The 27,434-nt window shown below is 39.6% G+C and overlaps 1 protein-coding gene across 2 annotated transcripts in view; it reads left to right on the forward strand.

Moving 5' to 3' along the window:
* The window catches only part of grm4 (glutamate receptor, metabotropic 4), a 181,625-nt gene extending 161,790 nt beyond the window's left edge, over positions 1-19,835 (forward strand). The window contains exons 10-12 of one of the 2 annotated variants that reach the window (XM_077198026.1): positions 8,583-8,832; positions 16,697-16,729; positions 18,502-19,835. In XM_077198026.1, coding sequence (XP_077054141.1) covers positions 8,583-8,832; positions 16,697-16,716 — 270 coding nt within the window. In that variant the 3' untranslated portion in view covers positions 16,717-16,729; positions 18,502-19,835. The remainder of the gene's footprint in view (positions 1-8,582; positions 8,833-16,696; positions 16,730-18,501) is intronic. The other variant, XM_077198025.1, reaches the window with a different exon arrangement.
* Positions 19,836-27,434: the final 7,599 nt, after the last annotated feature.

Genomic DNA, 27,434 nt, shown 5'->3' on the forward strand with positions numbered 1-27,434 from the left:
GTGGCATATATTTCAGCATGTCATATGAATATAATTTCATGGGTTTTATTTTTTTTTCTAACGACAAATGATCGCGATGATCACGTTTACAAGCCAGTGTCATTATAGTAGCCTAGTCTATTGGTTACCGTTTTACTGAATCTATATGATACTTCAATGCAATGTTTGAGTGGTAGATAATAACCATATATCGTCAATATTATAATATCAAGCTACCATAAATAAATCTGCAAAATTTACAAATCGATTTGCATTATAGCTTGAGGCAAGACAAATAATCATTACCTGATTCATGAAGATAAACGGAGGATAAGATCGCTTCCGTAACATAGTCAGGCAGACAAAAAAAAACTACGGGGTGTCATTGGTTGTTGCGTTAAATGTTACCCAGATACAATAGTGCTATTTTCTGATTTGGCTAACAACACCAGACGAACAACACCAGAGGAGACGCGCTTGAATTCATGCCTGTTCCACAGTGAGAGAGGCGCGCCCAGAGTTTTGGGCGCTGCGGCATATTAAATATATTACAAATAGTTTTTCAGCGTGAGAAATACAATGTGTGGCGGGAGAGCGTGACAAAAGACCGAAATGAGTGACTGTCACGCTCAATGCGTGACACTTGACAGCCCTGCGATTTTAAGGAAGTGGGGGTGGTGGTGGAAGTGACGTATATGCCGTAAAGCAGTCGAGTTTTGTAGTTCTCTTTGTTCGCCGGTTACTACCCGAAACCCGAAGTTTAAAAGTACGATTAAAAACGCTACAAACCCCGTCAGGCTATGGCAGACGTGTCATTCAACCTATTGTAAGTCGATGTACCATCACAAGAGACTTGGAAATATATTATGAAGGTTGAAAAGTTACCTGGTGTTACTTTAAGGGTGTAGGGGGTGATTTCTGACACAGCCATAGACACAGCCACAGCTTCTTATTGTGATATAGGAGGGTCCGTGACTCTACCATTGGAGAAAGTATAACCAATCACATTACAGCCTTGACGTCATTGAATTTCATGAAGTTGTGCGACGGTCAATTACTGTTTGCGGACACCATAGAAATGAATTAGAAGTGCTGTAAACTGAATCATACCTTTTGCACAATTGTCCATGACTTCTCTTATATATAAAACATTTTTTTTGTGTGTGTGTAAACTAACAATAGATCTATCCAAAATGAATGTTTAAGAGCAAACATGTTGCAGATTAGCCAATGGGCTGTTGATTCATTAAATGATAAGCCATTTCCTCACAAAATCTGTTTATTAGGTGTAGTGAAGCCTCTCCTCCAGTGACATCCATAAAAAAAACGGCCTCTTGTCTCTTTCCCTGCTCACCGCTGCGCTAGCTGGCGTTACGCTTTTTTCGGCTAAGGTTGCAGGACTGCCTTCAAGTGGCTTTGCTAAGGCTAGAGGCAGGTGATGTTGCTTTTTATCAGGGTTGGAGCTAAACTCTGCAGGACAGCGGCACTCCAGGACCGACGATGCCCATCCCTGGACTGGAAAAATGAAAAATGTTGGGTTTTTCTGTTATTCAGAGCAGCATGGAATCTAACAGAATGATGTTTTGTTTTTATTCAGCATATTCAATGATTGTAAATGTGCATAATTCATTGTTCATTTGAATGGCAAACATTCACATCCGTTTGAATGATGTTTTCCGCAGCGCTGCTATTAACATGAGACCTACTTCTTTCTTAAAAAGCTTTTGATGTTGACATAAGACCTACTTCCTTTTAAAAAATGACAGTTAATTTTTTTGTTCTTTATCCCAAGAGATAATTTGGCAGCAGCAGGTGAAGAAGTGGCTGAATCAGTTGTTGTATTATTAAAGTTGATGGTGTTTCGGTGTACGTTTTATCAAGTCACCCATTTATAAGTGCGAGTGCAATAACAGCTGCTTTTTTTTAACTTGTGGTTTGAATTCGAGGGCAAAAAAGTGGAACATTTTGTATGTGTAGAGACAACAGAGACTGTCTCAGAGGACTAACACTGATTCACTGTCTAGTTCTCGTCTCAGTATTTCTCACAAGCCTCATTAGATTGCAGGTGTGCTGTCTGCACATACAGGGCCCGAGGCGGAGGCATTGATGAGATACCGCTATGAATCGTTTGTCGTGTGCGGACTGTGCGCCATTAAATCCTCATTTGTGACTGTAATTGCAACTTCAGGTTCAGCAAGATTAGTGAGAGTTTCCGACGTATAGACTAAAGCTAATAATTTCTGGCCTGTTAAATCACTATGTATGGACCGGTCATGTCCTTTCAGGTGATTTGTTGGAGCCCTGCCATAGATTTTCTGGTTAAATTTGAAAGTGTAGCTCCGCTGACTGAAGTGACCAGGGACCATATTTAACAATAGCTTTTTTCTGAGCCATGGCCTTTTGGTTAGACCTCTGACATATTGAGCTGTGGCAAGCAACACATTGTGATCTCATCATTTCATGCCCTCTTTCCACTATACTTTTAACTGAATTTTACTGAAGAAAATGTAATCAGAGTTTAAACTCTCCACGACAAAATGAGTGGTTGCAATTGCATTGCTAATGCTATTGCTAAGGTGTTCTGGTTGGTTGCTCGGTGGTTGCTAATGCTAGGGTGTCCCAGGTATAAATGTTAACACAGCCAGTTTTTCATAAGTGGATGTAAGCTGGCATGTGACAGTTTTAGGATTTTGGTCAAAATCTCATCATCCAAACCATGTGCACAGCCATGCATTTAAAAAAAAAATTATTATTATTATTTGTAGTATTTACTAATATATTTATTTAATTTTTATTTCCATTTTAGTGCTTATAAACTTTTTAAACTTTACACTTTTTATTTTATTTAAGCTTTATTTCAATTAACTTGGCATTAATTGAACTAAAATAATTGAATTAATTAATTGCATGGCATTGTTTTTTGTTTTTCGTTTGATAATATTAACTGAAATTTTATTACTTACACTTTTATTTAAATGTATACAATATATTTGAATTTAACTTATTTAAATATTAATATTATGTTTTTTAATTAAATGTAGGAGTGTTTATAAGCATAAAATTGATGTGGTATCGAACTAGCTTCCTCTTCAGACTTGTATATCTAATAGATCTAATAGTTGGTGGAAAAAGATACATGTTTTAATACAAACAAAACATTTTACAGATATTATTTTAATCACTTATTTTGGCTTTAGTGTAATGAAAATTAACTTGCTCTGCAAACAACATGGTCAAAACTACTGAAACATTGGTGTCGTGACTAGCTAATAAGTGCCTGTTTTTAAAGACACGGCACTATATTTGAATGACACACTTCTTTAGGATTGCCTAGTGGCCAGTGCTGGGTGGTAGCCATCTGTCTCTTCTTCGAGAAGAGCCCCAGCACAGCTGATGTGGTCCTAACCCTTCCTGTCGACTTGTGCTGAGACTGCTTTCCAGTCAGTCCCTCTGGATGGAGATCACAGCAGTGAGTCACACTTAATCACAGCACACAGTGGAGCCAGAGCCGAGGTCACGTCCGCCAGAGCCAAAACACACAGCAGCGTTCTAAAGCAACAGCAGGGGGTTCGCAGCAGTTCCATGGAGTGGCTGGAGCCATTAGTGCTGGTGTGTGTGTGTGTGTGTGTGTGTCTGTTTGTGTGTCACTGAAAACATGTCATAAACAAAGTCGCTCCAAGTGGTTGGTTAAAAATAATCATGATTACCCTCTCATTATTTAGGTAATAATGCCTTACACTGTGTCCTAACCGGGCACGGTGTGACAAAGCGACCAGCGATGAAAGCAATAACTTGCATGTTAATCTGAGTTAACTAGCCAGGACAAGTAAAACAACAGTTTTATCAGTCGCTTGGTTTCTACTTCTGTGGCGTCGTGCGGAGAAATCCTGCTCACAGCTGCTCATCATTTATACAGTTGGGTCCATTGAAATTAATGTATTATTGTTAATATATTATTAATTTATGTATTATTATTGTTTATAATCATAATTATTCATTGTTATTATAACAATGTCAATAACAGTCCCAGTTTGCATAATTATACTTTTCATTAATGCCCTGATTGATTGATTAAGTTCAGGGCTGAACAGATTAGTCTTTGTCGACAATAACAAATTGGTAACACATAGCCTATAAAACCTAGCGAACGTGTTAGGTGTCGCCTTGGGCTTGGTAAGCCAAGGTGATGGCACCCACTATCCAGTGGGCCATCCTCTGCTTGGTGACAGCCTTTCCCTTCGGCTGGCGTCTGTAACAGAAGAAGAGCAGGTCTGAGGTCCTATTCGCCCCCCCAAGTCCTATTCGTCCGCCTCACCGTGGCGGGGGGGTGAAACAGGAGTCAGTCGTCGATGTACAGCGGGAAGCAATTCCTGGTAGGTTTAACCATGCTGAGAAGATGATAGACACCTGGCTAAGGACGAGGGCACAGACCTAGTGGCCTTGCAAGCCGAGGTCTGAACCTAACTGCAACGAAAACGACAAACAAGGGCCTCAGTACCCTGCACGCCCCTGTGCCCGCTCTATGGCGGCGGAGCGATCCGGCCAGGGACGAGAGGCTGCTAAGAATCTCAGGTACCAGGCCGCCATCTGGAAACCGACTAAAGGACCGGACTATTAACACCATGGCGCTCGATATTGCTCCCTATAACGCCAGGACTGTGTCGAGCGAGGCCAACCTGGCTACCATCCTGGAAGGTTTGAACAGCATTCGCTGCGACGTGTTCGGGCTGTGCGAGACTAAGCGCCGGAAGCCGCTGCACGTGCGCCGCAATGACGGCAGGACGGTCATCTTTGGCGCTAGGGAAGAGATGCGGCCTGTAGGCGGTGTTGGCTTCATTGTATCCAAACGATGGTCACCAATGATTGACGTGACCAACCCCCGAGTCGGCGTACTCACCCTGCGCCTACACAACAAAGCCACCATCCGGATCGTGCAGATATATGCACCAACAGCAGCAGCTGCGGCCGAGCAAGATGACGATGTGCTTGAACAGTTCTACAAGGCCGTAGAGGCAGCCACTACCCCCCGTGCCGACTACCTCGTCCTGATCGGCGACTTCAACGCCAAGGTGGGCAAGGGGTTGGATGGCGAGCGCTTTGTCGGCCCGTTCGGCAGCGGCAACAGGAACGGACCGGGTGAGCGACTGGTTGCAATGGCCGAGACCAACCGGCTGTTTATTGGCAACAGTCTGTTCAAGAAACGCACCGGCCGCCGATGGACATGGATGTCCCCCAATGGAGAGACAACCAACGAGATCGACTATGTCCTCTGCAGCCACCGCCGCATCCTGCAGGACGTCGCTGTCATCGGCCGCAAGTTCTTTGACACGGGCAGCGACCATCGGCCGGTAAGGGCCAAGCTGGCCATCGACGGCAGGACCGAAAAGCGCGCACTGGCAGCTAGCAACCGGGCAAAGCAACCGGTCACCATTGACCTGGCCGCTTTCAACACTCTGATCGACCACACCAACTGGACCCAGCTTGAAACCGGCATCGACCAGGACTACGACAACTTTATTGCCCTGCTCAAGTCAAGCCGCGATGCAGCCGCAGTGCCGACCAACAGCCGGGCCAGCTGAATTTCGGACGCCACCAAGGCACTGATGCAGAGGCGGAGACAGATACGCGCTGACGGACCCACACATGTCGAGTACGGCCTGCTGTGCAAGCAGATCCGGCAGCAGCTCAAGACCGACCTAGATCAATATAAACAGAGGCGCCTGCTGGCGACAGCCGAGGACCGCAAGAGCTTGAAAAAGTGCAGGCGGGCGATGCAACAGCAGCGTGGTCAAATACCAGCACAGAAGACGGTAGACGGGCGGACAACCAGGACTTGGTCCGGCATTGAGGCCGAGTGCAGGCATTTCTACAGTGATCTATTCGCCAGCAAGGTGCCCGTCCCCCCACCTAACCTTCAGCTCGACCAGCTGACGTCCATCCTACCAGTGCTGGAAAGCGAGGTCCAACATGCAGTCGAGCAGGCACAGGCAGACCGGGCGCCTGGCTTGGACGGCGTGGAGATCGATCTGCTCAAAGCAGGCGGCCACCCCCTTTGGACGGCCATGGCGACCCGATTCAGCCGCTACATGGCACAATGTCAAATCCCCAAACAGTGGAAGACGGCAAAGACAGTACTGCTGTTCAAGAAGGGAAACCGTGAGCTGCTCAGCAATTACCGGCCGATCACACTGCTGTCGGCCGTATATAAGATCTTTACCAAGGTGCTGCTCAATCGGTTGGCCAAGCAGCTAGACGAACAGCAGCCCGTCGAACAGGCCGGATTTAGATCTGGCTTTAGCACCATGGATCATGAGCAGGTACTGAACCAGCTGCTCGAGCAGGCCAGGGAGTATAAGATGCCGTTAGTCCTGGCCTTCGTCGACTACGAGAAGGCCTTCGACTCGATAGAGATCAATGCCGTGCTGCTCGCCCTCCAACAACAAGGCATCGGGGACGAGCATGTGGCCCTGCTGCAGGAGCTGAACAGCAACTGCACCACCACCATCACCCTGTTCGACCGGCCGCTTAACATCGAGGTCGGCCGCGGGGTCAAGCAGGGCGACACCATCTCGCCTAAGCTTTTTACCGCCTGCCTCGAGCAAATTTTCAGGCAGCTCAACTGGAACGAGGTCGGCATCAAGATCAACGGCCGCTGGCTCAATCACCTGCGCTTTGCCGATGACATCGTGCTAATAGGCTGTTAGGCAGTCGATGTACAGAAGCGGCTCGACCAGCTCAACCAGGCTGGCGCTCGGATCGGCCTCAAAATCAATCTGGCCAAAACCAAGTGGATGCGCAACGACCAGGTGGCAGACACCACCCTTCACGTCGGCCAGCACCAGCTCCAGCAAGTCGATAGCTATATCTACTTGGGCCAGGAGCTAACCACCGACCACAGGATTGGTCGAGAACTGGCACGACGACGCCGAGCCGCCTGGGTCAGCGTTGGCTCAATTGCCGAGACGGCCACCAACAGAGCCATTGACCCGGACATCAGGGCCGCCCTATTCAACAGTACCGTCCTGCCGGCCATGTTTTACGGGTCTGAGACCTGGACAACGACGGCGGCCGACCGGCAAAAGCTGGCCGCGACTGAACGCGCAATCGAGCGCCACATGATCGGGGTTAAACAGATCGACCACGTCCGCAACGAGCAGCTGCGGGCCATGACCAGGGTGGCCGACGCGGTGGACTTGGCCAACAAGGCCAAAAAGCGCTGGGCCGGGCACCTGATGCGGCGGACGGACGAAAGATGGAAGCGCTGAGTCACTGTCTGGTTGCCGATCGACATCAAGCGGCCACGCGGACGCCCTGCAACACGATGGCGCGACTCGCTACGACAAGATCTGGGACACAATTGGATGGGGCTCGCCCAGGACCGACAGACCTGGGCAGATCGTTGTGGTCTGCGCTGACCATCTTTGGCTGGCGAAGACAGACAGATTCTGGATTCTGGATTCTGGATAATCATAATTATTCATTGTTATTATAATTTTATTAATTACAGGATTTAATTATGTATCTAATACCATTTTGCACTACAAATGATATTATATATTTTTGTTTTATCTTTTATGAATTGTTAAACAAATTTTTTTATTTTTTTTTTATTGTTCAAAATCCCCCCCAAAAATGTTTCTGTTCATTTACTTTTGGATCCCACTGTATATTAAACATCAAATATGGAGAAAGTGGTATCAATTGTAGAAGTTGAGAAACATTGAGCATCATATGATAATTATGTGACAAAATGAAGTCACACAAGGATGGATTTTACTTGAAGTGTGAGCGTAAAAATAGCTGATTGCTGCAGTCAAGTACAGCACAATTAAACTCAAGGATTTTAATTGGCACCTATAGCACTGTTTAGCATCATAATACCCCTACCTATATACCTCTCATTCCTCATGGCCTCATGGGATAGCAAAGTGTCAAAGTGTGGTTGCACACTTGAACATCTCAGCAAATGCAGTACATCTTCTGCCTTCTATGTCATGAATACTCTGTATTCTGACATTCTAGTCATTTGCATATTATATAGTAGAGAATTACGCATATTCAAATGTGGTAACGGTGATGCTTTGGGCATGTTGAGTCACAAGGTTATGGCTCTCTGTTGAGGCTTGACATATTGACTGTGTCAGTTAAATCAGGGGGATATTATTTCAGCAAGCCCTCGTGAAAAGAAGGTCCCAGGCCATGTGAACAAGTCTTCATTATTGCAAAATACAGCCCTGACAGGACCCCACTGTGAAGAAGAGGGCTATTGTATCATCCTGAAGGGGTTTATTTTGTGATAATGACCTGTATTGTCCCTTATATTATTTCTTTCCTACCAAATAAGTAAATAAATGGTCTTCAAATATTGATTTTAGTGAAAATTATTTCATTATGTGAGAAGAAATAGACTGTGGTGTGATATAAAACTAGCACACTGCTGGGCATTGGTTGCCTGGGGCAACGGACAAATATATAGTTTCATTATACGAAAATATTTGGCCACAGAAAGCTGTGATTGACCAATTACAACCCAGTATGTCATGTAATAATGGCTTTGTTTTCAGTGATTTGTCATTTTCACATGCTGTGATTTTGTTTTGCAGATGTACATACAAACGACCACACTGACCATCTCAGTGAGTCTGAGCGCGTCCGTGTCTCTGGGGATGCTGTACATGCCGAAAGTCTATGTGGTGCTCTTCCACCCGGAGCAGAATGTGGCCAAGCGCAGCACTCGCAGTCTGAAAGCAGTGGTCACTGCCGCCACCATGTCTAACAAGTTCAACCCCAAGGCCAGCCTGCGGCCCAACGGAGAAGCCAAGTCGGAGCTGTGTGAAAACCTGGAAACTCAGGGTGAGTGGGTTTGAGGAAAAACACTTTATTGTTATTGACAACGATTTTTATACTGCCATAAACCTTTTTGGGTAATCTTACATTTTTTTTATTCACCATCATTTTCTTCCTCTATTGGATCCATTCGGATAATGGATCCAAATTTGAATTCAGTAACAAAATTATGCTTCAGCAGTCCGGTTATGAGTCTTAATGCAAAAACTTTAGATTTAATTTTGATTTAAAGGATTAATTTACCCAATTTACCCTTCAATTATTTATTCCTGGATTGGTCTAAACCAGTGTATTTTTTTATTTAATAATGCCATAAAACGCAATGAAGACATTTAATGGCATCAGTGTAATGATCATAACAAGACAACCCCTAATCGTCTGTCTAATTTTGCAAAATGTTTTTTATGTTAGAATCTTACCGCTTAGCATCAGAGATAGGCTAAGAAATATGTTTTTTAAATCATCAAGAGGCAAATCAGTTGAATCGGTACAACAGTCCTTGCCGAAACCCACCTCACCTGCTAATTTGAATATCAATAAAACAGCAGCTCATAAACAACTTTGTAATACAGCAGTAAAAAAAGCCTGCTGCCTCAGCAGAAATAACTTGCATTCTAAAGCAGAAGCAAACCTGTACCCTCCATCTTCAAAAGAGTGGAGTCCCATTTAAGAGTCAAGAGAGTCCCAGTTTGCATAATTATAATTTTCATTAATGCCCTGATTGATTGATTAAGTTCAGGGCTGAACAGATTAGTCTTTGTCGACAATAACAAATTGGTAACACATAGCCTATAAAACCTAGCGAACGTGTTAGGTGTCGCCTTGGGCTTCGTAAGCCAAGGCGATGGCACCCACTATCCAGTGGGCCATCCTCTGCTTGGAGACAGCCTTTCCCTTCGGCTGGCGTCCGTAACAGAAGAAGAGCAGGTCTGGGGTCCTGAGGCTTTGCATTCTGTCAACATATAGGGGCAGACAGCAAACGGGACAGAGAAATAGTGGCAACATACACTTTAAGGGAGACAGCCTTCGCTCCAACCCATCTTGCAGGAAGGAAAGCACGGCTCTGATCGAGCAAGTTCGGGGGTTCTCCTCGTGAGAAGAACACTCAATGAACAGGTTCCACATCAACGCATAGAGACGCCTCGTTGAGGGGGCTCTAGCGGAAGTGATCGTGTCAACTACCACTTGGGGTAGGTCCCCTAGAACCTCCGCGTCCCGTCCAGGGACCAGACATGGAGTTTTCAGAGGGTGCCATAGAGTGCCTCGTCTCTCAGGGAGCAGGTCCTCTCTCAGAGGAATGGGCCAGGGAGGGGCTGTCGAGAGGAGCACTAGTTCTGGGAACCAGGTCCGGTTGGGCCAATACGGCACAACTAACAAGACCTGCTCCTCGCCCTTCCTGACTTTGCATAAGGTCTGTGCTAGAAGGCTTACATTGGGAAATGCATACTTGCGTAGACCTCGAGGCCAGCTCTGTGCCAGTGCATCTGAGCCAAGGGTCCCCTTGGTCGGGGAGTAAAACAGCTGGCAGTGCGACGTGTCCGAGGCGGCAAACAGATCTACCTGTGCGGTCCCGAAGTGCCCTCAAATCAGCTGGACCACCTGGGTTGGAGTCGCCATTGAAGAGAAGATATGAAGGGGAAGTTATTTTAATTAAAGATTACAAGGGCACATGAAATAAAAATAATGTCCACGGATACATCATTTATTATAAATACTGCAATATTCCATAAAAAACAAGAACTGTCATTGTTGATTTCATGGTGACTTTAAAATCATCCAGCTATTAGCAACTAACCTTACTAGTTAATAACCCTAACCTCTGACGTCAAATGTATCAGACAGGGAAAAAATATAAATCCATTTCAGACTTTTAATAGATGTGGTAAAATATGTACTTATAATATAGTTAAATATGTTGCTTACAAGAAGAATTCCCCTCAGAATAAACAGATGTTGTTGAATTGTCGTCAATGGAGCAACTTGTTTATTTGCAGCCAGATGGTGTCACTTCTACCAACCGGGGTTCTACAACAGGGTCAATGCTGACCAGCGATACCTTGACCCCTTGCTTTTGGGCCATGTAAGCTGAGAAACCATAAAGAAATATGAATCCAGTCAGAGATATGCATAACGAATATTAAAATCCATTAAGAATTTACTATGACATTTCCCAAGATATATCTGTACATTGACTAGTTCTTGGATAAAATATTGTGTTAAGCAGATTCAAAGTATCATGTTTGACTAGGAAGGAACAAATGATCTGCTTCCATTACATTGCATTTGGCATTCACAGCAACGCGCATCCACTCTGCTTTCATTATGTTGCATTTTGTATTAATTTTGCAATGTAGCAATACCCAGTAAATCATATTGTGGGTCTTAATAACAAATTGCTCTGAATTAAGGGAGACATCCAGATAAATGTTTTGACAACAGAATTAAATTGTGTAATGAATGTTGCTACATAGATGAAAATTCACTCAATTAAGCATGACTAGTTAGCACAGAATGTTTTAGGTAAATATTTAACACCGGTTGCATGACCATGCCAGACTACATCACCAGTGTGAATTCAGTATGAATTTCATGTGCTCAGTGCTTTGTTTGCTCTCTATAGCACCACTTTGAATTCACTGTAGTGGAACAATGTGCTTTTGTAAATGAGGTATTAGAGTCAGTGACTACATTAGCATGTGCCCTTTTAAAAAATCTTTCCGGAGTCATTTAATACAGGCAGTTTCTTTACATTTAAAGCAAAAGCTAGCTAACAAATAATTTCTCATTGGCTCAGGGATGTCTAACATTTCATGAATGCATTAATGGTGGAATAGAATCTCTTTGTTGATTCTAATTGATTTGTGATTCTCCTTTAAGACTCCAATTGCATTAAATAAAAGTGTCTTAATGTAGTGTAATGTGATAGAAAATTGCTATAAAGTGTTAGTGAATTACATGACATTGAATTATTATGTAGTTCCTAACTGTGTTTCTAGTCAAGCAAGGACTCATCTTTATGTGTATGTTATAGGCCGATATCACCATTATTATTAGCATTGGTACACTACAATAACACAGATTTCAATTGGAGTCAAATCATGATTTTGTGAAGATGACTAAAAAAATTGTTTGTTTCAATAGAGTGGTGCAGGGATGATGTCAAAACTCAGAAGACTAATTTGCCACTGGTTCCCTCGAGATTTTCCTACAGGGTTTATAATGGAGTTTTTCTATTTATGGGTAAAATAAACGTTGTGATAAACACAACTTATTAGCCATTATTTAACCAGGCAAGTCACTTAAGAACAAGTTCTTATTTTCAACAACAGCCTGGCAGGAGATTTAAAATCTCCTGAAAGTCATACAAACCTACATTACAAAACACACACATATAGATTCATTTAAATCATTTACAAACTGTAATGAAAACACTCCCTAGTAGGTTTTTTAAATGCAGAGATTGAAATATATTATTCTAGTTGCAATGACTTTTGTATCACATACCAATCATGTGGAGCAGCAAAATCAAAAGCTGAACGACCATAAACAGTATGTAACTTTATATCTTGACGTTTTGGTCTACAACGTTCGTAGACATATGTTATAGAATTATACGTAGGCATGATATAGAATTATGCAGTTGAATGATTTTTGATTATAAGTCCATCTGGCATTGTTTTGGAATGATCTGATGCATTTTGATATATAAATGCAGTTTCTGTGGATTTTAGAGAGGATTTCAGTCCTGTGTTTAAGGGAGAAGTCAAATGGAGGTCTTCAAAATGAAGGTCTGTTTTAGGTCACTGTCTTGGGACCTTTTATTATTCAATAGTATTTTTAACAATAATATATTTTATGCAACACTGATGTTTTTTTATTTATTTGTTTGGCTTGTGCAATAGGCAATATCATAATTATATTGTGTTTTGATTATTTATGCTGCCTAAAAAGGCAGCACGCAACCCCTGAAGAAACACTGTGTACCTTGCAGCAGTGCTTTCTATTAAGGTGATTAGCCATTAACAAAAGGAATATGATGCATTTCATACCCATTGCTTTTTCACAGTTTTTAACTCGCAGGTGACTAGTTTTCACAGTATCACATTTAACACATATGTGCCATAGTTCACTCTGTTTTCTTGGAAGCTCCTAAAGTCACACTTCTGAAGTCACAATTCTTGTCATCTCACCTACTGGTGGTAAAAAAAAAGATCTTGAGACTAGTCAAGGTGAGCACAAGACATGTTTGATGTAGCTATTCTTATAGTGTCAGTGCATATTTGTGACATATTATTTGCAGTCATACACTCCATTAGTGTATCTACAAAAGTCTACTTGGCAAGCATTTTTATCACTGATATAGAGGACACCTTGCTACCATTACATCCTGAAGTAACAGTCTTTGATATCATTGAAATGCAGTATGTGAATTGAGTTTAGTGATGCATGCTAACAAGATCAAAATATAATGTGTGTGTCTGATGTTGCCTGCAAAGATCATAGAAACTTGCCAAAGAATGAGGATGAGACTGACAAGGTCAGTTGATCAAACTCATAGAAACGTTAAATAAACATCAATAGGTTTTCTTTTATGTTCTCTAAGGAATAGAGTTTTGCTCTTGGGTGAGTTGTAAATATGATGAGTCTGCTTTACATCAGCCGTTTTATGTGTCAGGATTTGTATGACTGAAAAGATCATTGTGGGTCTCCTTGAAATAGTCTCCTGACCACAATATAACCATTCTAATGAATGACTTATATCAATAAGTGCAATATCAATTCAATATCACATTTTGTTGCCTTGGTTAGAGAGTTTTCTGCAGTGTGCAACAGCTTATACATTTTAAAAAATTTTATGTAGTTTTTTAATTTACTTTGCATTAAATCCTTAATGTGATATATGACATATAGTAATTTGATACATAATTTGCAGATTCCCCAATTCTTGACCCAAAAACAAACAAAGTCAGACTTTTGCAATTTAATATCAGGAATATCTTTTCTGTAGTTAAACAAAGCAAAGTGGTTAAAATATTATGCTGCATACTTTTATGTTTCTAGTACACATATCTAAAACTAATTCATTTTTGTTAGGCTTTGGTTTTCTTTTCTTTAAAAAAAAATAGTTAGGATTAATTTATGCAGCATATTTCTTCAGGCTACCTTTTAATGACAATTACATTTTTAATGCCTCCTGATAATTTCTGTGCAAGGTCATTTCATTTCAGGGCATATTGAGGCCCCAAAAGGTTCAATTATAACACAGAAACTTATACATCTGTGTTTGCAATAGGTAGACACACACCATAGAGTTTATCAATATACAGAGAAAGACATTATAAACTGTTTTATTCTGTTAAGAGTGTGTTAGTGTGAGTTGCTGTCTCCATGTAATGAACGTAGAACGTGCCCGTGCCCGTGCATAAAAAGGAGTTCATAATGTTACTTTGAAATAAACTTGTTTCAGCACCAAATTATGCTTGTTCATTTATCCGTCTATGGGCTTAGCCGAAGCTTAAATATTCAATTTTTGCGCCTTAAACCAGTCATTTAAACACACATGTGCAATTATATTACTGTTAATCTCTGAGATACAAATGTTCGCATTTATACACAATACTGTACTTTTCGTTCCAGAACACATAAACACAGCTTATTTTGTGAACTATAAAATTGTCACCTTTCCTTTTAATTACACTTTTTAATGATTTGGGAGTTGAGGATACTAATTGTTGGAGTTTTGCTAGAGGAATATTTACCCAATCTTGTCTGATACAAGACAGCCGCTCAACAGTCTGGGGTCATCAATGCCTGATTCTCCTTTTCATAATGGGTCATACATTTTCCATAAGAGACATATCTGGACTGCAGTAAACAGGCAGGCACATCCCTTCTATGGTGCAGAGTGTCTAGAAACCACTCAGTTTCAGCACGTGCAGAATGAGGCCTGGCATTGTCTTGCTTCCCAAGAAGGATGTCATCTTGATGGCAGTTTTTGTCTCTGTACAATCCAAATATATGCCTCCATGTCAATGGTACCTTCACAATAATGCAAGTTACCCATACCTTTTGCAATGATGCACCTCAATACCAGCACAGATGTTTGCTTTTGCACCTGTTGCTGGTGAAAGTCTGGTTGGTCCCTTTCGTCTTTGGAATTGAAAACTCGATGTCCATTTCCTCCAAGAAACAAGCTGAAACATGGACTCATCGGACCACAGCACACATTTCCACTGTCTTTAGACCATCTAAGATGAGCTCCGGCCCAGAGAACTCCCGGCATCTCCACATAGAACTGATGTAAAGCTTTCTCCTTGCGTAACAGAGATTCAATGGCATTTCTTAATGCAGAGTCAGACTGTGTTCAGTGAAGACGGTTTTCCAAATTACTCCTGAGCACATGTGTCTGTATTTAACGGATTAGCATGATGGCATCTTGCGCAATGCCAACTGAGGGCTCAAAGGTTACGCACATTCAACAGAGGTCTACTGCCTTACCCAACACAGACTGAGATTTCTTTGGATTCCCTGAATCTTGTGACAAAATCAATTGTGAATCTTGTCAAAATCAAAATTTGTTCATATTTACAAAATACAATTATGTTGGTCAGTGAAAACATTGGACAACTTTTCTTTGTACATTTGTCAGTTAAAAAAAGGTTAAAATGAATTAACAAATAACAGATTCTTGATTTTATTGCATTTTACAAAATGTCCCAACTTTTTCTGATTTGGGGTTGTATGTAAAAGTTTGTATTTTTTAGGAAATTATGTTTGTGAGTGGTTAGTGAAAATATTTTTTTAAGTCACTTTTTCACTTTCTCCTACCCCAGCTTAATAAGCAAAGATAGCTATAAATAAGCCAATTTGTAGGATGATTTCCCTAAAAAGTGACTCTTTTTCTGACCAGTGCAATGCTAGTGGTGCACTTTTTATGTAAGCTTATAGGCTGTATTGTAATTTTGTGATACATAAATTTGCTTGTGGCATATAAAAACTACTGAAGAATTCAACTGCATTATGCCTAATATATTGGTATATGCTTTTATCTTTAAATTATTTATAATGTTTTACATTTACCGTAGCTTGTTACTGTGCCTTGCAAATGTATTCACAATCACAACCTTTGCAAATCCTACATTGAAATCTACTTCACAAAGAGTTTCTAAAACACTGGAACTCAAAATTATTTTAATATAACATTGTTGTGTTAGAAAACTTGATGAAATGTGCTTTTTGCATAAGGACCCTGTCTCTGCATCGCAAAACAATTGTCCTGATGAGGACACAATTATCTCACAATTGTGCTCTGCCTGCGAATTGTTAAAATAACTACCACATATTTTCTGGATAAAAAATGTAACCCGACAGTAAAGGGATCATTATTCAGGTTGTGAATATGAAGTACATCTTCGAGGTTGAAGTACTTGAGTATGAATCAACCGATAAAGAAAATGCTTAAATTGTTGTAAACACTTTAAAAGAACATAATATTCCGCTTAAGCTTATAATTCTTTCAGAATTCAGAATTCTTTCAGAGAGAGCATTCAGGGGGTTGAAGAGCATCTGAAAAGAATCATTTGGATCCAACATTGATTGATGCTCTGTGAAAAAAATCAAAGCTTGCATACAGAAACTTCTCAGTACAAGGTTCAAATGCTTTTTTTATTTCTTGCCATATGATAAACATGTTATTCCTGCAATGTGTTGCATTTGAATTTTGCATTGCAAAACCGAGTCAAGAAGCAGGCATCCATTGTTTGAGTTTTTATTTTTCAGTCATATTTTTTATTATAGATGTATAAAATGCTGCAAAGTTATTGTAAATGAAACCTGTCTAATATATGTAACCACTCAACCTGTGTTTCAGGATGTGTTGATGATAACTAAACAGTGAAGACAGGTAAAGAATTTAATTATTGGTTGTTGCTTGGCTTATTGTTGGATCTAATTGTTAAACTCAACTATGTTCAATTTGGCTTTAATGCTTAAACTGTGCATATCAATTAGTTTATAATAAACAACGCATTGAGAATACGCTGACATTTGTTAGAATTGCTAAAGACAAAAAGCATGCATGCCGCATTGTTTTTGCAAATCACTTGTTTACACAGAGCTTTGTTGGTGAGAAACACTATACTGGGGAAAAACCTAAAGATAGCAACAAATTTGTTTTTATGCATTTTTCAAACAATAGAGAGTAGGTATGAAAACTTTCAGAACAGTGCATGGCCTAGATTGCATAAACACAAACAAATTGGGATAGCATTAAAATAGAGCTGTATGAATCTATTCTAGATAAAATCAAGCAACTCCATCGATATTTTATATAGAGCAAGAATCATTTAAGTTTTCATTTTGTGTCAACGCCCCTCCCTCTAAGCTGAAATAGTGCTATTTATCTGACTGCACCTATGGGTCATTGCACCATACACCGAGGGACAGTCCAGACTGAGAACTGCACCATAGTGTTGGGTCAAATGTCACTTCACCTTCCTTATTCAAACGGCCCTGCATGATTGCATGAGGTAACCTTTTGATCTCCATATAATGATGCAATGAGCTTGAATTTTCCATTGACCCTCCTTCTTTGGCAAGGTCATTACAAAAATAGCTGAAGGCAGTGTCACTCATGCTACACTTTGTGATTGTTTGTACTACACAGCTATTGCAAGATGGATGCCGAATGACAGGATTTGGCTGTTGATTGAGTTTTTGTTGATGGAATGCTTTAATAGCAGACTTGTCACTGTTTGCTGGTAACTGGCATGTTTTTAGAAGGTGTTAAATGGCCCTCCTTTGCAGAAGGTGACAACCGTCTCAGTCAAGTAATTTGCACTTTGATATCAAAGAAAGACAGAGTCTGATATCAAAAGAGACATGCTACTTGACTTCTGGCAAGTTAATAGCAGTATCAAAGGAGGAGTATTCACATTGCAACCAGGCCTGACAAGAAATAAAACTGCGTCATATCGCTTTGATAAAGGTTTTCGCTAGTGCATATCCTACCAAATTACTACATGTCAACCAACTCTTGTTCATTTGCAACTACATGTCAACTCACTTTCATTAGAGTAAGACTGTTAGGTTAGGGTTAGTAGAATAAGTTGACGTGTACTTGCAAAGCTGCTTATATTCAGTCGAATGTCTGTTGTGGGACCAGATATTAACGGGATAGTTCACCCAAAAATGAAAATTCTGTCATCATTTACGAAACCTCGTGTTGCTCCAAACCTGTACGCGTTTCTTTCTTCTGCTGAACACAAAAGATATTTTAAAGGATGTTGGTAAACAGACAGTTGACAGTATGACCTCCATAGTGTTTGTCTCCCTAACTATGGAAGCCAATGGCTACTGTCAACTGTTTGATTACCAGCATTCTTTAAAATATCATCTTTTGTGTTCAACAGAAGAAAGAAACTTGGAACAATTGAGGGTGAGTAAGTGATGACAAATTAAACATTTTTGGGTGAACTATCCCTTTAAGCAGGCAGTCTACTAATACTCTGACTGGTAGTTGGCATGTAGTTGCAAATACAGTATATTAGAATGTCAAAATCGGACAATCGAAATAAAGTGTTATCGAATTACCTCCAACACTTAATGTCGTAAAATTCTAATAAAGCAGCTGCGTTCATATGATCTATTTTTGTAACACACTCTCTTCCCTTGCAGGACTCAGCCCTAAACAAACGTACATCAGCTACAGCAACCATGCAATCTAGCCAAGTGATAAAAGGCCACTACCGAATCCCAGAAGTGACCCCTGGAAGACAGCATCTCAAGATAAATCACTCTCACGTTATGTCACGTATAGAAGTGAGACAGCGGATGGTTGGAGGACCCCCACAGACATGTTTCCATTAATGAATCTTATGTGAAGTCACACAGGGAGCATCTGGGGAGGCCGTGACTGTTGAGACGTTGATGTTGGAATGACGGTCTGTCACCCAGACTATTCCATTACAGCTTGCTCTATCTATTGCAGATGTCATTGTTAAAGTGATACACACTAATTAAGGACAACATGTCAGTGTCTGCTGTTCCATTGGCGCTAACACTATGTGGTGGCTAAAAAAAAAAGAAAAAAAAAAGAAAAAAGTATTGAAAAAAATAATAATTTGGAGCTTCTTCTTCTTGTTTTCTCCTTGGTGATGACAACAGCAAAGGCAGTAACCATTGTTTACAGATGTTGAGCATGCTGGTTTTGACATCCTGTGCTGTGTTGTTTTTTCTTTATTTCTTTCTTTTAGTTTTTTCAACAACAACAAAAAAAGAACCTTCTGGAATGCTGTTGAACTATGTTGCTGTATTGTTACCTCACCATGGGCCTTGTGAAACTGTTGAAGATGTACGAAGTGCTCTTTGGAGTAATGTTTGCTTGTGCATAAGTACACACCTTTGAGGAACTCAAATCTGCCCTGTTGTCAAAATGTGCTATAGCTGTCACAGTCACCTGTGCGAAATCGAAAAATCACAATTTAGAAATGGCGTGACGCCAGCTTGGAAAGGAACGCTCGAGATATTAGAACCAACATCCACTGGACCAGGAGGGTGCGCGTAAGTTAACCTTCATAAGAATGCAGCTACCGAAGACTTTTAAAGAAATTCAAAGCATCACCAATCTCAAGTAAAGGAATGGTTCTGAGAAGCTCGGAGAGAGTAGATGACAGGATTCAGTATTCGTATCTGGAAATGTCAGGTGATTAAGGAGACAAGCTGATTTGTCTCTTTAGATGTTTGTGAATTCAAGATTCAGTTCTTATGATTTCTCCTCTTTGTTTTTGCACTGTTTGTGCTGCAGAATAAAATGTCTATGTTGACCGTGATAAATGGCAACTTAATGTGTGTTCCCGATTGCTAATGTTTGCTTTTCATCCTAAAAGAGAAAAAATCGTCAGAAACAGTGCCTGAATTAAAGTATTTGTAAAATAAGACATATGAGGTATGTGAAGCATGTTAATTTTTATACATAAGTAATTTCTAATAAAGAAATTTTTCAAAATGCATTGTTTTCTAAAAAAAAACATTCTCTGCATTGTTTGCGATGTCAAATGTTTATGTCACATATGGCTTGGGCTCATTGCTAGATCTTTTTCACTCATTTTTCTTGTCAGGCAAAACCCGAAAGTCGAATTGCTTCAAAAAGTAATAGCGCAGCACTTTTCTATAAACCCAATTTGAGTGATGATTCAGATATTTAATACAAGCTTTTGTGCATACAAGCACAGTATTAATAGACAAACCCTAATCTTAATAAATAGACAAGTGTAATGTTTTTCTTGTTTATTTAATGATGCTTTTTGTATCAAAACTAACCTGACAACCTGACACATACATTATAAGCTTTAATTCTTTTTGAGAGTTGCATTTCCTCGTAATGGGCTAATACTCTATTGCATTTCTTTTTATATGTATTTTTGGTCAAAAACACAAAAGGGTTATTCTCAAAACTACATGAAAATATTATCTTTAGTGCATTTAAAATCTCCTTCAAGAAGGCACTTAGTCCTGAAGATTCAGAGACAGCCTGGCACAGAGGCACAGTGGAAATTAAAAGAAATGTCGTTTTTTCGGAAATATATTGCTTTTACAACAGGCAGCCGTCTATCATAATGTGCATTTCTGAAGGCCCCATTATTAAGTGTGAGATGTATCTGCCATCAGCGGCAACAGAGTAGAAGACGACAGGTGCTATAAAGAAAAGCGCTGGTGATGTATAACGGCATCGCTAGCAGACATAAATTATAGCCCATGTTAGGCTTATTTAGGTCTGTCTCGAATACAGGACATAAAACAGGGGCTTGATTGGAATGCTGCTCCATCTCTCTGACAGTGCTTAGAAACTGATGGAAAGAGCGTACAGTGAAGGGTGGATCAGGATGCTGTGCAAAGGAGGTCACGTACTCTGAGATCAATACTGAGAGTGTGTGTGTGTGTGCGTGTGTGGGGGGGGGGCGGGTAACGTTGCAGTATGTAAGCTGAAGAGGGTTGTTAACAAGGGTTGTAGATGAGTGAAACATGCTTTACCATTTATTTAAAAGAAATATAATATTATTTTATTTAAAACGTCCGGTTTATAATAAATAGACAATAGCCAAAACAATTGCCAATTTCTTCTTATTGAGAGATTTATTTGTGAGGGAATAATTGTCATGATTTTATCAGACGCTTACACATATTAGGCTACTTACAGTTAGTATGAACCGTGGATTCATTTGAAAGATGACAGCTATTGGTGGTTTGATGCAGTGCAGTAGATGCAGATAATTACAAAATGTAAAATAAAATAACGCAATATAAAAAATGCAGTCTGCTGTTCCAAATATAAATATGATATTGGCCCTTAAAACGGAAGCTCAAGCATGTTTGCTTGACATGCGAGAACCAATGAGGTTCATTCTCGTGTTACGCAGCACGTTTGAGCTTCAGTAAGAACCAATGAGGTTTGTTCTCGCACCTCAAGCATGTTCTGTTGAGCATCTGTTTATGTTCGCTTATGAATGTTAATATGTGAATAAAAGCCTAAATTCAATCTGTTCATCATATAAAGTGATCGAGTCTCTCCAAAAAATGTGGACTAAACCGTGCGTGTTTGTTGGCACATAAGATCTAATATAACTTTTATTCATAAGATCATTAATTAAGGCCATTTTTCCCTTTTGGCTGTTTACCTTCACTGTAAAAAATGATTTGTTGACACAACTTGACTTGGTCAAGTCATCTTGTTGCATTGACTCAGTTAAGTTTAGCCAACATTAGGAGTTAAGTTAACTCAACTTATATGTATTTGTTGAAATAACTTGCTGTAAATTGGGCCAACTTACCATATCAATTAATAAGCATTTGGATTTTTTTGTTAAGTAAACTTAAAAACATATTGGTTGAACTTAATTTTTCATGTTTTCACAACTATTAACCAAGTCTAATTGACACAAAATAGTCATTTGTCCTCAACATCACAACTTAACTTTTTGAGTTTACTAGACTTCATTGCTTGCTTTGACAATAAGTTCTAGATATCTACCCGGAACCAGATTTTTTTATGAAATCAACACAACTGCAAAATTTAAACTCTCAGCATTTATTTTTTAAACGGATGCACTGCACCCAAAAACAGATTTGACTTGCAAAGATATGAAAACATCACAAGAAAAAGATAGTAGTACAAATAACTCTCCTTGTCACTATCAGATATTTTCATAGTAGGAACAAGTGTACATGAAGAATTCACTATAAGCTGTGTTTAACAACTTCAAATAAAACAGTGTCTTCAATTCCCAATCAAACGTCGGACATGACAAGGAAAGAGAAGCAGGACAAGGCAACAAGAAAACAGTCTGTTTGAAAAAAATTAAAGAATACCAATGTTACACTTAAAACAATGAGATCTAAAATAACAATGGTCTTAAACTTTAAAACAGTGTAAGTGCTAATAGTAGCAAGAAGGAGAAAATAGTTTATCTTATCTCAGCAACTTGCTCTTCAAAGAGTGAATTCTAGCGGTGCAAGAGTCTGATCCAACTCCAATGAACAGGCGCTGTATCACTTCAAAAGTGAATTTTAATTCCTTTGGGTAGTCAAGGTTTAATGCGTACACAAGGCCCATCAGGTTCAGAAAAGCATTAGGTATGTCACTCAGGTGACGCATCACCACTTCTTCCTCAATCACCAGGGCAACGTCATTGTAGATTTCTGGGAGAGGCTCCAAAACATTTTCCACAACCACTAGGATTCCGATCACCACACCCTTGATCACATCCTCTTCTCGGTCACTGGGCTTTGTAGAAAGAAAACAAAATTAAGGTACTATTACTTAAAACCAATTTCACAAGCAATTTAAAGTCCCCAGACCCCTGCAAATTAAGAGATCTAATGTTCAATTTTCCCTTGTTTTGCTTTAAAGGTTTCAGCATACCTCGCACATCTTCATGAATTTTGAAGGAGTCTCTCGCATGTACCATGGCAGGCCAAGCAATGCTGCGGTCCTCATCCTTTGGTTTGTTGTCTGTAAAATATAGAATGGTTAAAGTACCTGCTTTATTGGTTCAATCATTTGTTTTTCTTTTCATTTATCCTTTCACCCCCTCCCTCTGTCTTGAAAAATAGAAACATTAAATTCAAATATGTACTTTTTGTATACTTTTGTTGTAAATAAATCACCAGTGATGTGGTACAACAACAGTTGTTTGTTACCTTTTTGTTCAGCACCAAAATAAGATTTAATAGTAGATGTAACCAGCTCATGTCACTTAAACCAGGAATGTCTAAGGGTGCTTTCACACTGGGCTCGTTCGCTGCGGTCTGGACTCCGAGCCCAAGCGCAAATGTTCCTGGCGACCCCCGCAGCGTTGGTCTGGTTTCACACTCAACTGGATTATATCGAACCCTGGTGCGTTATTACGTCATCACAAACGTGCATGACGCATGATAGAAAATAACGCGGGTCAATATATATATTTTTTTTATTAATTTGGTGCTATTATGCGCAGCTGAGTGAACAACACAGGTTTACGGTGTAAACTACAGTTTTGAAAGGGGCACCTCACTGACTCTCTCTTTTTAATGTGTGTTGTAAGATGAGCAAAATACTGTGAAATACTGCAAGCCTCTGAAAAATTACACAGGTCACAGTTCACATTTGATGTTGCTTTAAGCAATTTTGAGGACGCTTGAAGACATTGACTATGTTCGCAGGTTAAATGTTTCTTCAGAGACAGTTCACTCCTAAATGTGCATACACAATCTTTATAGATGCATGGGAGTGGACAGTGACTTGCCTGATGACAGTGTTTAAGCTTGTAGTGTGTGATTAGGGCACGCTGGTTGGGCGAGGAAAATCTGCAAATCTTGCAACACCACCTCATTGATTTGCTTCCACTCTGCTGGCACTATACTGATGCTGCAAATAAAAAAATAAAACAGTAAAACTCCATCCAAGTACACATACATGTTACATACAGAAATATTCACTGAACATAGGGCTGCACAACTATTCAAATATCTAATTGCGATTACGGATGCCACGATAACGTAATTGTTCAAACAAGAACGCAGCACAATAGGAACAACCAGTGATGCAAGTGTACACTGAAATAAAAAGTCTCTCCCCTTGCATTTATGTTCACTTTGTATATAGCCTGATATTAACTTTGTATAAAATAATAAATATTATTTTTAAAAGACTGTGGTAAATCCAACATTGTATTAACAAAACTAGTTTGGGACTGCTATTAAATAGCTTAACCTTGTTAAGCGTTTATTTATCAGTATTAGTCATATTCTTACAATTTATGTTTATGTTAAGTAAAGGGGAACAGTACTTGTTTGAGTCTACAAATTTTGCGTAAATAAATTTATTATAATAGGCATAAAAAATTACCATGGGAAAATGTGGGTGCCATGGGCAAACGAGTTGAGAACCACTGTGATAAAGCTAGGCTATTCAAAATATCATTCAATAATTTGTAATTAATAATCACCCATTACAATTTTAAGGGAATAGGCTAATCGACAATTATGATTTTTGTCATAATCGTGCAGCCCTAAAACATCTTAATTCCCAAATACAATTATGAGAATTTTTATTAAACTTTTTATTTCTATTTCTGGTGATGTATTTAATGTTACACTTATGATGTTGCTGTCAATATAAAATTGAGCAGTGCTGTAAATATAGCTTATATTATGTGAAAATGTTTTATATAAATAACGTAATCCTGAAATTCATGATTCTTCAGGGCTTCACAGGTAATACAATAGACATAAAAGTTTAATTATGTGATTATGAACTACAAAAAGTTGACATTATATTAATACAAAATCATGGCAATATGTAGGCCTACAGAAGACGCACCATTTGCATGTGCTCAAAAACATTATGCTAGCCTGTGTCATTTGAAAAAAATAACAACTGGGCGTATAACATAAGTAAATCAAGCATTTTTATTTTTATTCGTAATGGTAAACATAAATATGGACTGGTGGCGGAGCTTCAGGCATTAACGTTATCATTCTGTGTTTCTAACGATAATGAGATTCGATCAAGAACATGCTAAAAAGTAACTTATATGTACACTTTTTTTAAAATCTATTTACCAACATTAACTTATACAAGTCAAAGACGACTTCTCTTTCTGCTCACGTCTCGACAGCAGCTCGGTGTCTAACACTAGCTAGCAAAAATGTGCGTGCCAGTGCGTGTGGCTCCTGATTAACGTTAACTTACTTATCAAGTTGTCTTAGTTTGTCAAATGTGATAGCCTGAAATCAATACGCGGTCGGTGAGCGCAAACGAAACAAGCTTAATTTTTACATGAAAGAAAGAACACGGTATACTTACTATGAAAATCCATCTGTAGTCGTTCAAATAAGAGCTCCTTCGTCTTCTTTTTTCTCGCATCAGCAACTCGTGTCGTGATTTCGTCCTCTCGTGCAGAAAATGGCGATGGTGCGTCTGGGGCAAATTCGTTAAAATAGTACGTCATCATGACGTAGAGATTCTGGCACATGCGCATGAGGCAGAAAGTTGAAAGAACCTATGTTTTGTTGTTATATGAACACGTTATTATAAGTTTTAAATTTCCCTTCAAGTTGAGGTTGTTATAACTCATCCTATTGTGTAGTGAGACACTGCAAGTTGACAGGACATGATTTTACTTGTCCACCTGACTAAAACTCAGAATCACTTTTTACAGTGTTTTTAAAGGGTAACAAAACACTTCAACAACTTTTTTTAGTTATTGATCTGTAAGAATGGAGCTTCATAAATGCTGTTCATTTATTCAAGTACATTTTTTGACATTTGGGTTTAAAGTTTAAAGTTTAAATTCTACAATATGGTGTAAAAACGTCTGAGTGCTGCCCTCTTCAGGTTGAACATGGCTACTGCAGTTGAATTTTCCTATTGGAAGTTGTGGTACCCTCTGACGTCAGAGGCTGTCAATAACCACACCCTTGCATACAGAGAGATGCCTCAGGTGCAACCCCCCCCCCCCCCCCCCCCCCTTAAAAAAAGGGTTTAGTTACCCTTTAATAATATGCTGTCATTACGGTGCTGTCTTGACGCCAGCCAATCACGAGTGAAACGATATATCTGCCCTTTCCTATCACAAGAAAATGTAGTGATATCAGGCAACTTAATCCAGATACAGTATTTGAATCAAATCTGGAAATTCGTTTGAAGAACCAAATTAGCCTGAGATCACAATTAAGATCTTTCCTCTGTCAAATCACCTCAGAGGTACTTATTAAGCGAACGGAGCCTTGAACTGTAGAGTACATTATCCTAATCGTTACATGGCTACTTAAATTTTAAAAAAAAGATAATAAATGGAAACAAAAAATATAAATGTTAAAAATAATTTTATATGTGAGAAGACTGCTACGAGACATGAAACAATGTAGGACAGTGGTTGCCATGGACAACAGTCAAAATATACCGTACAGTTTAGCTTACACAACCACAGAAGGTTGCGACTGACCAATAAGAATCAAATCTTCCACAAAGCCATGTAATCATTTATTAATAATGTGATAATGATTCCAGATCAGCTCTTAGAATCTAGACCCAGTATTTTCAGGGGGCAGAATCTTGAATATTTGTTATTCGTTAATCTTTCAAAATCAAAAACATTCTTCAAGGTGTCGAAGGTTTTGCATGTGGTCTCAGAATTTTGAACCCCACTGTATGCACATTTGTTTATGCAATCTTTATTTTTACACTACCATGCATTTGATACTTGCAGATGTTACGTAATAACGTTACTATGTTTGGCGGTTTTGCTTGAAAGACTTTTAAATCAATCAGCACATTATTTTTATATAGAAACTAAATGTTCTTTGGCCATTTTTTATTCAAAAACAAATTGAGCACACTTACTGAAGTAACATTTTACTCGGGTTAGGCCTATTACTAGAGATATGTATGATTCGTTTAGCTCAGTATGCACATTGCATCTCGGAATTCATTTCAAATCAGCTGCATTCAGATGCATTTGGACACATTGGAGCAAAACAAAGAAATTTAAACAAACAGCTCAGCTCAGGTTGATTTCAATCAAACAGCACCTCATAGTGGTAATTTGTGGATGTGTGTTTACCATGTGCACTGTGGTCTCATATAGGCTATCACATTCTGGCACACTGCTGCGTAAATACTGTAAGAACAACCCTAGCGCAAAATAGACACTAAAGCTATTTAAATTCCCTGACTCAGACTAATTTCGCAGCGCTAACCCTTCCTTCTGCCTTAAAGAGGGATTCACAAACACTTAAGGCTAACGGATTAGGTTGTGTAAATGTGTGTTTGCAAGCGTACATGTGTTGGGAATGTGCTCTGATGAAAAGCGGCTTTGTTTACGGTTACAGGGGTGTCAAGTTATAGTCGGGCCAAGCAATTTGCACCGAGCTTCCATCTGTCATAATGGCAGCTGGTGCAGCAGGTCCTTAGAGACTTCTCCTGAAGAGAGTGTGCTTTTTTGGTTCTCTTTATTTAGTTTACTGTGTCTTATGATTAAAATGTCAAAAAATAAAAGATTGTCAGCAGCCTTTGCGGGGTGAACTCTACCTTTCCTCATGCTTTCCTCAACCATGTTTCCAAAATGACA

Source organism: Siphateles boraxobius, unplaced genomic scaffold (assembly GCF_051911475.1).
Source record: "Siphateles boraxobius isolate OS27281-9 unplaced genomic scaffold, OSU_SipBor_1 41, whole genome shotgun sequence".
Taxonomy (NCBI): Eukaryota; Metazoa; Chordata; class Actinopteri; order Cypriniformes; family Leuciscidae; genus Siphateles; species Siphateles boraxobius.